The sequence below is a fragment of the Wyeomyia smithii genome, chromosome 3, assembly GCF_029784165.1.
Source record: "Wyeomyia smithii strain HCP4-BCI-WySm-NY-G18 chromosome 3, ASM2978416v1, whole genome shotgun sequence".
Taxonomy (NCBI): domain Eukaryota; kingdom Metazoa; phylum Arthropoda; class Insecta; order Diptera; family Culicidae; genus Wyeomyia; species Wyeomyia smithii.
In genome coordinates this window covers 27,879,723-27,894,921 of record NC_073696.1, presented here as the reverse complement: position 1 = coordinate 27,894,921, position 15,199 = coordinate 27,879,723, and the positions used below count along the sequence as shown (strand labels likewise).

Below are 15,199 nucleotides of genomic sequence, written 5' to 3'. Positions count from 1 at the left end.
GGATCGGGGCAATGGACTACAATGTGGAGCTACTCTTGAGCGTCTATTAAACCCGTTCGTAACGCTCACTCGGAATCTGCGTGATGGGTGTGTGTATTACAAAATGTTACATAGCTTAAGAAGCACAGGACAGGGGATGGGGATGGGCGTTGTCGGCAGGTTTTTGTTGTTTTTCTTTGCGTTCAAGTGATTTCGCTTTACTTGTTCGCCAAGCGAGGAATAGCCAACGAGCCAACTCTTTGAGATCCATAAAAAATATCAAACTTTTTCTTTATTTTTCTCGGGTGGTTTCTCGCCGGTGTAATGAGGCATAAGGAAGTCCTGTGGAAGATCCAGTTTGGACTTGCAGTGATACCGGGAGCTGCATTATTTTTTCGAGTATAAATATTGGATGAAGTTCTAGGAATAATCATAGTTTCTTTGAATCTCGAGAGGAAAACATCATCCAAAGCAATCATGAAGGTTGGTAACTACTTTTTTTTCTTGTTTGAAACTAAGAACTTAGGTGCTATTAAAATTCATTTTCAACAGTGCATCGCTGCTGTAGTCATGATGGCGCTCGCCGTTGTTGCCGAGGCAGGTCTCGCTCCCCTACAGTACAATTATCTGTACCCTTATTCAGGTCATACGACCGTCGTCCAGCAAACCGAAGCCGAACCGACAAAGATCATTGAAGCGCCTTTACCCGTGTTCTATGACTATGCTGCTCCGTATCCTTACTATCCTTACGCTCGGATCTCGCAGCAGCCAGGTGCGATTTACTTGCTGCAAAAAGAAGCTCGCTATCTGGCTGCCAACCGTGGGGCTGCCCACGACGCTCCTCTTCCGGGACACGAATACTCCCAAATACAGCTCAATTTGGAACCAGCAGCGGGAACTATCTAAGCCGTTCCTCTCTCCAATTTGGATATGCAATGTGATAACAAAATCAGAATAAACACACATTCAGGATGGTAGACTGGAGTTGGTTTTATTGTCTTATTCCCTTGTTAGTAACGACCTTATTGGGTGGCCATTCTGCAACATAAATGGCGATATATTTTCCTCCATTCCATATCAAATAAACACTTCAAAACTTACCTGGTTCTACCCGATCGACCACAAACCGGCTTCGACCGCATTCGAGGCGTCTCGTAGTCCGGTTGTGCGTGAACGCACAGGGCAGATAGTCCTCGACACTGACATTGCCGACGACGTTGAGTTCAATAGCGCTTGGCAAACGCGACCGCCGGAGAGATTGCAAAATGCATTCGAGCCACGCCTCGATCAGCTGCCTGGTTACCTTCCACACAGCCGCTAAGAGTTCAATCGCTTCGACAGACAACAGACGCAAGAAGGCATGCGCGTGTTTATTGAGATATTTATTATGTCACATTTTTCAAGGACTTGCGGCGATTGTGCGCCACTCATGGTGTGGTATTTTGCCCTCTTCTCGTGTTCTGGTTTGCTCTTTTTTTTCTACCGGAGGCGAAACCAGCAATTCGACACGGTTGGCGTTTTATACAATATTGATTCCCAATTAAATTGGAGCGCTCGATAGAGATCTGGTGCGTTTATTTTTTGCTGCTGCTGGTACTTTGATTTACGTGACGGCAACAATTAGAGCTCACGTCGCTTCGGAGCATCTGGTAGCAAAATATTTCACTCGCAGATTTTAACGAGCTTCCGCCGTCGCTAGGCTAGAGGCAATCAACCGTTAATCGATGGTTATGAATTAAACGGCACACGCACCACGATTGATAGTCGGGGCGGGACTCGCCGCATCGAAAGAACTTGAAACTTAGAGGTATAAGTTTAACAAAGCTGAACGTGTCAAATAAATGTTGTGTGAACAAAAAAAAAAAACACCGAAATTGAAGCAGCAATCGAGAAAATTTATTCCTTTTTAATACCTATTTAATCTCAATTTAGTTAGCTGAAAAAGACTCAGAATAATTGTCAAAAACATTAATAGAAATTTTCTCGACTCAGCACTGGGGCACGGTGTATCGTTGTACTTATCCTACATCCATCTCGATAACGAATTCTCTTAACTAATCTAATTGATCGAGACCGCTATTAGCCCCAAGGCTAAGCGTGCGATATTGTTTTCCCTTGAAACAACGTTACCTAATGTCATGTTCGATAGTATACAGATATAAGACTAGTGATCTTTAATAATATGATCGTCGATGAGATATGGGTAAATCCATTTCAGGTGTGCAAAAAGGCTATAAACGTGTCTACGACCTTCTTAGATTTGGTTCATAGTTTTAAGACTTGTTCCTATAGAGCTATTATGCCAAAATCCCAATTTTTGTGCCGATAGGTTCACCCCTTACCCCGTGGGAATCTACCCTTTTTGATAAAACAAATGACAAATTTTGATCAAAAAGCATTTATTTCATTCGAATATGGCTACAAAAGCATGATGTTTAAGAATAAACTGATACATGGTTTACGAAGAAAATTAATTGAGGATTCCAAAAAAATATCAATTTTGCGCGGCAGTGTTGCCAGATATGTTATTTTTGCATTGAATAAATAAAATCGTATTTTTCGGCGAATGAGTGTACACTAAAGTCGCTTTTTATTCCGGAATCCGAGTACAGAAAATCCGGAATCCGAGTAAAGAAATTCCGGAAAAACTTTTGTTATGAATAGCACCCGATAAGCTGTTTGTGATTGAAATACAAAAATCCAAATAAATTTTATCCGATACACCTCACTAGTTAACCAAGGTTTATGGGTTGCGATATCTCCGGGTCTCGTCCGAAGTCTCCGGGCCTGGGAGGTTATCTTTGGGTCTCCGTTTGAAAGCGAATTTTCTCCAAGCCAACTAATTTCAACTTTCGCTGGCAATGGTGTAAGTTGAAAAGGTAAATGAAAAACAGCAATCAATTATAACGATTCACCAAATTATATCACACCCTAATGATTTTTGGCGTGATAAAATAGGGAAAGTGATAAAATCGGGAAATTTTTAAATTTTTTTTTTTTTTTTGAAGATGTTAATCAATAACTAAATACGTAAAATCAGTGATTTTAATTTTTTATTTAGAAAATTTATCTGTACAAACATATGAAAAAAGCTGCAGTTGTTTTTTCATAAATCGATATATCTGAATAATGACAAAAGATAGAGAAACTGTCTGAGATTTTATACAAAATATTTGAAAAATTCAATTCGAGATCCTGTACTGAAAAAATATTTCAAAAACAAAAAGTGGCTATAAAAAATCGATCATCACTATTTTTTTTAAACATTTTTTAGATAGATAATTCAGTTGCCTAAAACTTTTCTGAACAAATTGGTAAAATGAATTACTTGCTTTTTTGTAGCGCAGTACCATCAGCAAAATATTAGATGTTCTCACAACACTAAATTTTGCCGAAAACAGCATGCTGATATCTCTCACATATTGCAAAAATCTCAAAATGTAAATAACGATTTTTAATGCCTTCTCATAGAAAGCTTTATGTTGCTTGCAATATGTAAGAGATAGAAACATGATGTTTTCTGTAAAGTTTCTTGTTTTGAGTTCACCTAATACTTTACCTAAGACACCAAGCGTCTATCTTTATCTAATGCAAAAGTAAATATTCTATCTCACTTTTAGGAGGATTGATCACCCACCTTTCTACATCAAAGATGCGTTTTAAATATTTTGAAACTTCTCCGAACATATTATACGATTATAATAAACATTTGTATCACTATTCAATTATTCGCACGAAAACAGCAAAATGTAACATTGTGCATCGGTTGAATTTTTAATGTAAACTTCATCCAGAATGATACACAGAATTATGAAAAATATCTTAAACATTGAAGCGTAATATAAAATCAGTTCACTCTGACATTTTTTTAATGAAATGTTTTATGATGATAAAATCGGGTGAAAAATGTGATAAAATCGGGGGCAGATAAAATCGGGTACTGATATAATCGCGTGATTACTGTATTTAGTTTTTGACGATTTTAAATCCCCCCCCCCTCCTCCTCCGTGGACAACTACTCATATCAATTCTAAAAAATTTGTATGGACCGTGGACATTATACAGACCCCCTCCCCTCCCCCAAATCTATTCACGTGGAATGTGGATGGCCCCAAAACTCGTTTCCACTTTCGAATGCTTTATAATTTCACTTCCAATGATCGCCGCGCCCTTTCGTACACAGCAGAATTTCATTTTTGAAACGAGCTGCCACACTCCGATAAAATACTTCACGCGCATCGTTCACGGTCACGTAATAAAATCTTCTGAAAATCCAATCCAGATGATCTGGGCGAGTTCTCTGTCATGCACGGCTTGCTCCCCCTCTTTATCACTCTTTTTTTGGACCTACAAAATGTTTTGTATGGGTTGTCAAACTCTCCAAACTCCCAACCCCTCCTCCTTCGAGCGTTATGTAATAATTCGATGTTCCATTACACGTTTAATCGAAAATTTGCGATTAAGGAAAATAATTTTGGGCTATATTTCCCGTACATTGAAAAAACGAGAATGTGCATAATGAAATCGAGGTATACCTGTGATTTTTTTTTCATTTCTTTTTTTTGTCAATGGTTAGTTTCAGTTCCGGATGATATTCGGTCATACGCAGATTTCGGAATTCCCACGATGTTTTTTTTTCGAATTCACGCGGTTTTTATTAGTTTTTACGCGTCACGTAACCCCCGCGTAATAAATGTTATTAGTGTACAACAACTAACTAGCATTACAAAATAACAATGTTCCAATCGATTACAGTCAGCACTGCGTTTTTTCACACGTAGAGGAAAATTTTAGACAGAATCGAAGCAAGCCAGGAACGGAATCGGACGTAAAAATTTTCGCTCGCGTGTTATTCCGAAAAAAAAAATGTAAAAAATGTATTATATAATAGTGCGTATATGTTACAAATGTAACCGCGAAGTGAATTTATTTTCGAAATTTAAGAGTGTTCCGTTGTGTACCGTGCTGGATCGAAACCCGTACAGTATCGAAATCCGTACACCTTGATGTTTTTCTTCAGTTTTAAGCTTTATAAAAATGAAAATTCATATGATAGTTACATGTACATGTACGTTGAGCTGTTGGCCTTCTGTTAAATTAAACTATGCGCCAGTAGGCCATGAAATAAAAATATTAAAAATGAAAAATCAATCGTGAATCGGTTTCAGTTGTCATTTCGTTGTATCGTTAGAAAATTTACTAAGGAAACATTTTTCAGGTAAAAACATTCTTTAAGTGGGATATAAGTGTTTTACTCTGTAAATCTTTTTGAAATTGATGGAGAAGTAAGTCTTTGTAATTTTTGAGCTGTATATTGTCTGGTCAATAGTGTAAACTGTATTTATTCAATAAAAACTGTGCCGTACGGATTTTGATCCTTGTTAATTGCTTGAATCGAAATCCGTACAGCGTGTGTATCATGCATATATTGTTGAACTTTCTTCTTGTTTTCAGCATATAATGGAAGAAAACAAGTATAAATCTACGGCAAACAATTTCGAAGGAGCTGTGACTGAGGTAGGCAAGGGAAAGTCATACCGGGAAGCTTCGATAGGTTCCGGCGTTCCGGTAACTACAATAAGGGGTGCCGCAACGAAACGCTACGGAAATTGCACTATTTCAGTTGATATAAAATATTAGAAAACCGTGTGAAACTTTATGAACCAATTGATCCTCAAAATATATTTACTCGTAAATTCAAAGATAAATTATAAATAAAAAACGTTCATTTATGTACTTCTATATCTATACGGATTTTGATTTATTTCTGTATGGACTTTGATCCAGTCTATATCGCGTGTGTGCGGATTTCGATTCAAAAGTGTGCGGGTTTTGATTCAGGCAAAAAACAGTGTACGGATTTCGATTCAAAACATTTTTTATTTAAACATGATTTTTTCGAGTTTCAGAGTGATTTTAATCATTTTGCTTGAAAATAGTGATAAAATATAAGTAGACCTACAAGTAAACATGTCAGTTTAAAGCAATATGTGATTTCTTGATTTTATATTGACCGTCAAAGATTATCATGTGCTTAGGTGTACGGATTTCGATCCAGCACGGTACCTATTCTGCGAAACAATCATCAAGTGCGTGTAGTAATGCGATGAATATCAATCAACAAAATGGCTGAAATAGCAAATAGAGTGGCACTACGCCACCGCCGTTTGTTCGGTTTTGTTTTGGTTCTCTTTACTGTGTGTGCGTGTGCGTTGCACTAGCCATCGACTGGTGATGGCGGTGAAGAATCTTCATTCAACCCTTGAATAGCTAAGCATAACTTATGACGAAAGTGAGCCCAAATGCGGGTCACAAATTTAATTTTGTGATGAACCGTGAGAGGAGGAAAGGCGGGTATTTTGTTTTAAGTAATTATCAACTTTTTGCTGAACAATTGGTATGTTTCTTTTAAAATGATTATGTTTTCGCACAAATCTGTTACGAAAAGGGTTGGACCGGTAACAAGGCCAGCAATATGATGTGCGTGGTTTTGCTCTAAGTTTGATTTTCGATAAAAAGTTGTTTTCTTGCCAGAAATATTAGTGTATTTGGTCAAGATTTTTAGTTCAGGTTCTGCTGCTAGATAAGCAGTATTTTTATTCGAAGTGTTTCGAAATGTTTTGTTTTTTGTTCGTGTTAAAATCGTAATTGAGAAAAATTGAAAAAAGTAGGAGGGTGGTATTCAAGACACGACCGCATGACGTTGACTACCGTATTCTTAAAAAAAAAAAAAAAATATTCCATTGAAGCAAATGGTAGAGGGAATTGTAACGCTTCTTTTACAAAACTTCTGTAACAAAATTTCGAGGCTCCAAAAGGTACCAGTATCCGATTATTCTCGTCCAGAATTCCAGCCATTTTAGTATTTTGCAGTAGCCATTTATTACTAACAGCCACCAGCATAACGGGTGAAACCGGCACGAGATGACCGGTACTATTTTGTCTTTCCTCCTTTCAGCTGCTAACACCTAGCGCTGTCGTGAAATTAACATCAAGATAAACATGCATTTTTGCAAGGTTTTTTTCCGCTAGCAACAGCAATTGTAAAACATAAAATTCAACTAACCGCTTCTATTATAAAACTGCGAGGCACCAAAAGGTGCCAGTTGCCGATTTCTTGTTTACTGGTTTCCGTCCAGAATTCCAGCCATTTTAGTATTTTGCAGTAGCCACCAGCATCACGGGTCAAACCGGCACGAGATGACCGGTACTATTTTGTTTTTCCTCCTTTTAGCTGCTAACACCGAGCGTCCGTATGCATCCGGTACGGTTTAATAATGAAACTGATGGGGTGAAATGTTCGAACGATACGTTTTATACCAAGGCTTCGTCACATAATTAGAAAGAAGGAGGGGCTACATAGATGATGGAATGGTAGAGACAAATGTTTCTTGAAAGCTGCGCCGGCCGCTGTCGTAATATTAACACCAACACAAACATGCATTTTTGCAAGGTTTTTTCCGCTAGCAGCAGCAGTTGGTAAAACAGAAAATTCAATAAGCCGCTTCTGTACCAAAATTTCGAGGCACCAAAGGGTGCCAGTTGCCGATTATAGTTTCCTGGTTAGTCCGTCCAGAATTCCAGCCATTTAAGTGTTTTGCAGTAGCCATTTACTACTAACAGCCACCAGCATAACGGGTGAAACCGGCACGAGATGACCGGTACTATTTTGTATTTCCTCCTTTCAGCTGCTATCACCTAGCGTCCGCATGTCACTGGTGCGGTTTTGGAATCAGAATGATGGGGCGCCGGCCGCTGTCGTAAAATTAACACCAACAAAAAGATGCATATTTGCAAGGTTTTTTCCGCTAGCAGCAGCATAAACATCGGAAACAGAAAATGACAACAACAATAACAACAAAGTCAGATCGATTGTATCCGTTAGTGTCGACTGTGCTTGGGAAGAGAGGTAGTGATTGGCTGCGCGGTATGATTTAGACAATCGATATTAACTACCAATTTTTCAATAGTGTATCTCAAACAATAGTCTGTTTTTGTTACATAAATTTAACCGTAAAAGAATTTCTGATCGATTGATGCCAAAACCTCGAAAACCTGATTATAGATGACTGCAAAATAAGCGCTCAAAACCTGACCACTTTTCTCTGGTTTTCCCTGGTTGAATTACTAGATTTTCAAATTCAGGGGCCTAACTTCGATATAGACGTTAGCCAACGTCAAAAGTGGGATGGCCTTTCGTTCATTTGAACCAGCTAACGAAAATGACCAACAGTTTTTTAAGCGCCTCAAAACTGATCGTCCGCTCGAAACCGAACTTAACCAAAACATAACGAGTTTTCATCTTCAGTTTGTAAGGAAATTACTTTTTAAAAAAGGAACTTTTTGAGATATTAAATTTTATGACTTCTCTAGCTTTTGAATAAATTTTTAGCTCCTAAACAAATTTTACATAATTATTCTAAATTTTCAAAGCTCAGCCACTTTGAAACAATAATGTTTATTTCGGCATTTTTTTAATAGACTGAAAATGTTGTATTGTTACTTATACTCATGAGGTTTTTATCGAATTTTCGGGCTTTGGATGCATGAATGGTGCAAGTTTTTAAATTTAATAGGAATATTATTATTTTTCTTTTTTCAATAACAAAAAACAATACCATATTCATTTCAGAGAGCGAGTAATGGCGCTATAACCATAAGCTAGAAATGCTAAGACTAGAGTTAATACTCATGTTCCAACCGTAACAGTGGAAGCGAGTAAAGGCGCTATATCCTTGGTTTCGAAACCCGAACATAAGGAAGAAATACCTATGTTCCATCCCAGGAGATTGCTCAACAAAGGAGTGTACTTTCTTAGCTTTATCACTCCCAACGAATTAGGTATATTACTTCTTACACACGGATCGGTTGGTACGGATTGTCCCGATCTTAGATTATATTGTATTATATTGCGCTACACAGTAGGCCTGGCCGTTAACAAGAAAAATGTATGGAAATCATTTTTTAAATGGTGGATATCATTTTCCAGGATCCTTTCAAGTACTGGCTGTGTTAGTGTAGACTAGACTAGACTAGACTAGACGTAGAGGAAAATTTTAGACATAAGACTAATTTCTTAAAAGAGCGTATGGATACGTTATCATTTCAACGCATTCAAAGTATTGTATCTCAAAAATCTATGATTGCAGGTACATAAAAGTGATGAAGAAATGCAGGGAACAAATGTAAAGAGTATACACGGGGAAAAATAGTTTCGATGCAAAAATTTCTGAATGAACAATGCATTTTGATTTACAGAAAAAGATAGTTGATTTTTTTCCTAATTTTCTCATCATGGAAACTTGAAGTTATAACAAAACTTGTTGTAAAGAATCCACGATGGAGAAATGAATTTTTTTTTTTCATAAAAAAATTATTTAAGTTCAAGTTTTAGACAGATATCAATTTCGTCATTTTTTTTTTTGAAATATATTCTGTTGATGTTAAATGATTAAAAAAAATATTCTAAGTCAAAATATCTATGAACATTTTTTTCGTGAACACATTCGTTTTCAAGTTGTTGTGGTTTCAAGTTGAGAAAATTAGAAAATAAATGGTTATAAGTTGAGAAAAACATCAAATCAAAAAAGGGCTGAATTGTCATTTTAAATTTATTTTTACTTGAAACTTGACATTATTACAAACCTTAGATAAGAAAAAATCCTATATCGAAGAATAAAAACCAATTCTTACTTAAAAGCACATAACACAATTTTCAAAATTTCAATTAGGTATATAGAGAAAAATCTAAACTCAGTATGATAATAACAGTAATTTTAAATCATAAAGCTCTTGGTAGTATTCCTCCAAAAAGAGAATGGATAAATAACTCAGAAGTTATGGTTATGCTCATATTCACGATTATCAATTTGCATGAGTCGAGTAATTCAAAGGACCCAAAATATTTCTAAATTGATCATTCCGGTTTTTTTCTGTGGTATACCTTACTTTTTACCAAAATTTTAATTATAACTTCAGGTTTCAAAATTTAGTGTTCAGAAATTTTCGCTCTAAAATTTTTTTCAGCGTGTGAATTTTGTTTCAAGATTACATTTGTTTTCTACAGCTCTCTCTCTCTCTCTCTCTCAGAAAGTTTTATTGTACAATCATAGGTTTCTGAGCTACAATGCTTTGAATGCTTTGAATCTTGAGTCTAAAAAATTTCTCCAGCTTTGAGAAATACGCAGTTTGCTGATCCAAATACAAGTGCAAAGTTTCATTCCAATCAAAAATGATCGATTGAAATTTTACGAATTTCCAGATCATTTGGCATGGAAACGCTTAATAGCGATTCGTGGACTGCCCTTAACACATTTGAAGAGTACAAATGCAATAAGCTGGCGGCGCAGCGTAGGTGATAGAATGAGGGAATTCAAAAAAGAGGCGGATTGCATTGTGTATTATTGGTATTCATGAAGACGAACGTTGAGCACAAAAGTACATTAGTTTTTCGTCAACCGTATACCATCAATGAGCAAATCGTTGAAAGCACAGAGAAACATTACCAAAAACGACTTCAGGGGTAGTATCTACCAAAAATTTTTTTTTCTTGTCTTTTTTTTATTGGCTCAAATCATGCTTGAACTATCCAAGAATAGAAAACTACATCGCCCAAGTACTGATCTAAACTCAAAATTCGTTTAAATCAATTTTTACCGAATAACTTTCACGCTCCAAAAAAAAAACATTTTTCGTTTATTTTGGCGATGCTCATTTTGTTTTTAATTTCGAGGCTTTGTAAACTAGTAGAAGTTACCTATGATCGATATCGTGTTTTGAATTTGTAGTATAGAGGTCGCTGCATCAAGTTTCGACCGTTACAGCGTCTCTACAGCACGTGTTTACTAACAAATTTTATTTGTTTAGTCGATCAGCCGTTCTCGTTGTGTGCGTTCTTTGATTGAATTTTTTGATACTTTTTAACTGTGAGTTATACTCGAAAGTACTTAAATATGAGTGACAAACTCAAACAGTTTTGCGTGGGATCGAACGCCAACCGCATCAAAGTCACTGAGCGTCGCATGACTGATACCTCGAAAGAGGGTAGACGCAGCCTTAGATCAGACAAAAAAAGGAAGAAGAGGAAGATAAAGCCCAGAAAGGACAACTTTACGGCACAGGAGTAGCTGACTGAAGGTTAAAAAATTATTAGGGGCTTTACTGTTGCGATTCTTAAGATTTATAGCAATTTGAATCTTTGAACGCGTTTCTCTCAAAACTATGTTTTCAAAATCGGCGAGCAGTAGAACTGAAAAAGTTCACATCCGATTGACTTGAAATTTTAACTGTACCTTCTTCATTAGATTATCTAGTGAAGTACACACGATTTTGGCGATTGATTAACAACAACTAATGTTATAAACAATCAAAGTCGATTTTTTTTGTCGAAACAGAATTTTTTTTTACAAACCGTTACGTTATGTGTACTTCGCTAGCAACGCTTATATAGATTATGAAAATTTTTTTGTTATGGTTATAGGTGGAGTTGGGCACGACTTCTACTGCTCGCCGCGGAGCAACTTTAAAAAAAAAGCGGTTCACGGCAATCGCAGCACAGCCGCCATTTTGTAACAAAAATAGCAATAAAAATATTTTTTCTATTCTGCTCGATCCAATGATATATGTAATATTTATATACCTTACATCTCAAATGTCCTGTAAAAAAATTCATGAAAAAAAGCCTTGTTTTTTTGAGCATTTGGTAGGTATTACCCCTCAAAGAAGAAGAAGCCTCATCGCAACGAGAGCTATTCCAGTAAAGTTCAGACTTTCGTACGATCACTGTTACCTGGAGACCTAGCCTGCAAGGTAAGGTAAATTATGAAATGTGCAGTTCTACATTAAAAAATGGCACTCGAATTTATGGAAAAAAATTGTTTTACGCTAAAGCCGATCATATTTCATTACAGAGCAAGTTTGAATTATTTAAATTTACTGGTTGCTGAGGTTGATTTTTGTGCAAAATTTGAAGCGAAGACCCTTTTGTAAAATAGAGAAAAAACATCTGTAAAAAATTGTATTATTTATGAAAACATATGCTTGAAATATGGATAATCTCGAAAATTTCCAGGTACACTGCTAACATTATACTGCACAACACGGCTGACTGGCGCAGTTGGCAGCCCCCTTTTATCTCCGCTAGGTAACACCAGGACCAGTAGGTATTCGCAAGCTGCTCCTGCTACTGCGGTCAAAATTCGCTAACATAACATAATACCATCGTGCTAAAGTTCTAAAATGTATTGAATTTGAAACAAATCTGTTTGAATTGTATAAGGTACAAGCGCGAAACTCTTGACGATTTTTTTTATTTGCTCAAACCAAATATGAATATATTACTTCAAAAACAATCGGCTTTCTACTGCGCTAATTTACATGAAGTAAGGAAAATTCACATTAATAATTAACTTAAGATAATAAATAGTCATCATCGTTACTTAAGCGAATAAAAATAATATGAATAACGGTACAAGCGATCGATCGAATTTCATAACCCAGAGGAAAAAACAAGAAACAATACGACATAGTAATCAATGTCTTCTTGGTTCATGGCACTCTCGCTATTGGATTTCCCCGGCCGGGTACCATACAGGAGATTTGTTTACGTATATTCAACATATCTTTCAATGGCTATTATGCTGTCTTTTTGGTTTCACCGTTATGCGGAACTAAATCTATTCAAATTCAATTGCTACACTCACATGATAGAATACTTGACAATTCAATCAACCCGTTCTGAATTGACGCGCTGTCAATGTCCTCCCTCCCCCATAGAAGGCGGCGCGCCGACCGAATCAATCGAGTGCTCGATTTTTGCACACCAAATTAGACTAGCACAAAAACAAACACGAACCTCGTAGGCGGGTGCCTGCAATAACTCCGTTGTGCGTGGTGGTTTGCAGGTCAGAATTTCTTTTGATTGAAATGCCTTTTAATTGTGCTTCTTGTCTTCGACCCGTGGGTCGCTTCGTAAGGTGGAGTCACTAATTTATAGTCCGTCACTTAAAAAAAGCTCGTCTTAATTACTAAGTATAGAATTCATTGTACTACCATAAGGTCCGATTATTTTCTCCTACTCTTGGAATACTTTTTCATAGAATTAACCCGCGTGCTGCTTACACTTTTACAGTGTGGAGCGAAAAATCTACACAAGACAAATAAGCGAGCGATGTTCATGTACACAGTGATTCGCGTTCACAAACATGCTCCCTTCACTGTACGTAGGCATCAATGGAATTACGTTACACCGGTAAAGCGGAACGCAACAGAACAAATTGCCAGCATACGCGCGATCCATTCTTGGATCCGGGATGTGTGTCCAGGTTTAGAGTTCGATCAGCTGACAGGAATCTTTGAGCTATCATCTCACCCGTATATAAAGGCCATCCCAAGCATCCTTCGGACATCAGAAACTAATTGCTTCTCCGAAGTAACTCATCTCGGTTAGAAATATTCCCGCTGAAGAAAGGCTTGCAATCATGAAGGTAACTTATTTATAATTGTGTTCGTTGTGTATTATTGTCATTACTCATTCTTCCAGTGCATCGCAGCTGTAGTCATGATGGCTTTCGTCGCTGTCGCCCAAGGTGGACTGATCTACAATGCTCCGTGGATTTATACTCTACCGCATACGACCGTCGTGCAGAGCAATTCGATCCCAAAACTGATAACTCCAGCCTCCTTCGGTGGATGGCCATTTGCCCCGGCAGCACCGAGTCCCACTGCATGGCCCTTCGCTGCGCCCTACTACTACCCCTACAGTAGTCCGTTCACAACCTACCAACCGGCGGCGCCGGCTTTGCTGCTACAGAAGGAAGCCCGCTATCTGGCTGCCAATCGGGGCGCCATTCATGAGGCTCCACTTCCCGGACATGTGATCTCCCAGCAGCAGCTTAATCTGGAACCAGCTGCGGGAACTGTTTGAGCATTGGGACTGACACGAATAATTTCTGAATATGAAAATGGCATGATACGAAGACAAAACAGTTTGACATTTGGTGAGCAAAAAGTGAAAATAAATGTGCTTCATAATTGAAGTCGGTCTAAGGCTTTCTCATTCATCCATGGTTATTATTGAGTATGAGCATACAAACTGTGAAGGGGAAAATTGTTTCAGTGCTTGAAAAAAAGGTGTTAACTTACAAGTGTCGCCATGTGGTTCTCCTATTTCAGCTATAATCTTTCAACTTCAAACTACAAAGTTATGATTTGTGATTTTTCACTTTTCACTTCCACTTCCATTCAACTTTCCTAAAATTTTGGAGCTCAATTTGCGAATTTTCAACTGAATTTTCGTTCTCATCTTTCAATTATTGTTTTCTGGTAATTTTAAGTATTCCGATCACAGATTTTCGACTATCGATTTCGATTCTGGTTTTATAATCTAGGGCCTTTTTAAGTTTGACGTGTTTGAAAATTTGTAACATTCTGTACCTTTGACTACATATATGAAATTCAATCTTTTTTAGTTAGAACTTTCTGACTTCGTGTTTGTGTTTGCGACTCCTGAACATTTTGACTTTTAAATTTACTGGCGTTTTCATTTCCAGTGGTTTCAACTTTGGGTTTGTAGTTAATGCCTTTTGCCTTTCTCCTAGAAGGGTATAGCAATCACTGAAAAAACCAAAGGTAAAAGTGCTCCAAAGGGTCGAATCTCGTATATCAATCGACTTAGTTCGACGAGCTGAGCATTCTGTGTGTGTGTGTGTGTGTGTGTGTGTGCGCGCGCATGTATGTAACGGTCTCCCAATCTCATTCGATTTTCTCAGAGATGACTGGACCGATTTTCATGAAACTAATTGCAAATGAAAGATCTAGTTGCCCCATAAGACCCTATTGAATTTTATTGTAATTGTATTTTTAGTTTCGAGGTTATGTATCAAAATGTGAAAATCACAATACTTTATTTTCTCAGAAACTACACAACCGATTTGAACAAAATTGGTATCAAAAGAACGGGCTTGTTTTTTGAATCATTTGTAAAATAGTTTTACAATGATTGGACATGTGGTTCAAAAGTTATGCAAAGAAACGCGTTCCAAACACTGTTTAAACTCACTCACTTTTCTCAGAGATGGTTGGACCGATCATCACAAAATAAGTGTCAAATGGAAGGTCTTGTTGCCCCATAAAATCCTATTGAATTTTATTGTTATTAGACTTTAACTTTGTCCGTTATGTATAATAATGTGAATTCAGGTTATGAAAATAAACATGTTTC

At 37.2% G+C, this 15,199-nt stretch overlaps 2 protein-coding genes across 2 annotated transcripts; both read left to right on the top strand.

Annotated features, from left to right (window-relative positions):
- The first annotated feature begins 306 nt into the window (after positions 1-306).
- On the top strand, positions 307-956 carry LOC129726981 (uncharacterized). The gene is made up of 2 exons (XM_055684306.1): positions 307-462; positions 532-956. Exons 1-2 carry the CDS (start codon positions 457-459, stop codon positions 883-885), a joined length of 360 nt encoding a protein of 119 aa, XP_055540281.1. The 5' UTR covers positions 307-456; the 3' UTR covers positions 886-956.
- A 12,410-nt stretch (positions 957-13,366) lies between these two features.
- On the top strand, positions 13,367-14,015 carry LOC129726980 (adult cuticle protein 1-like). The gene is made up of 2 exons (XM_055684304.1): positions 13,367-13,463; positions 13,520-14,015. The coding sequence occupies exons 1-2, from the start codon at positions 13,458-13,460 to the stop codon at positions 13,901-13,903; spliced, it is 390 nt and encodes a 129-aa protein (XP_055540279.1). The 5' UTR covers positions 13,367-13,457; the 3' UTR covers positions 13,904-14,015.
- Positions 14,016-15,199: the final 1,184 nt, after the last annotated feature.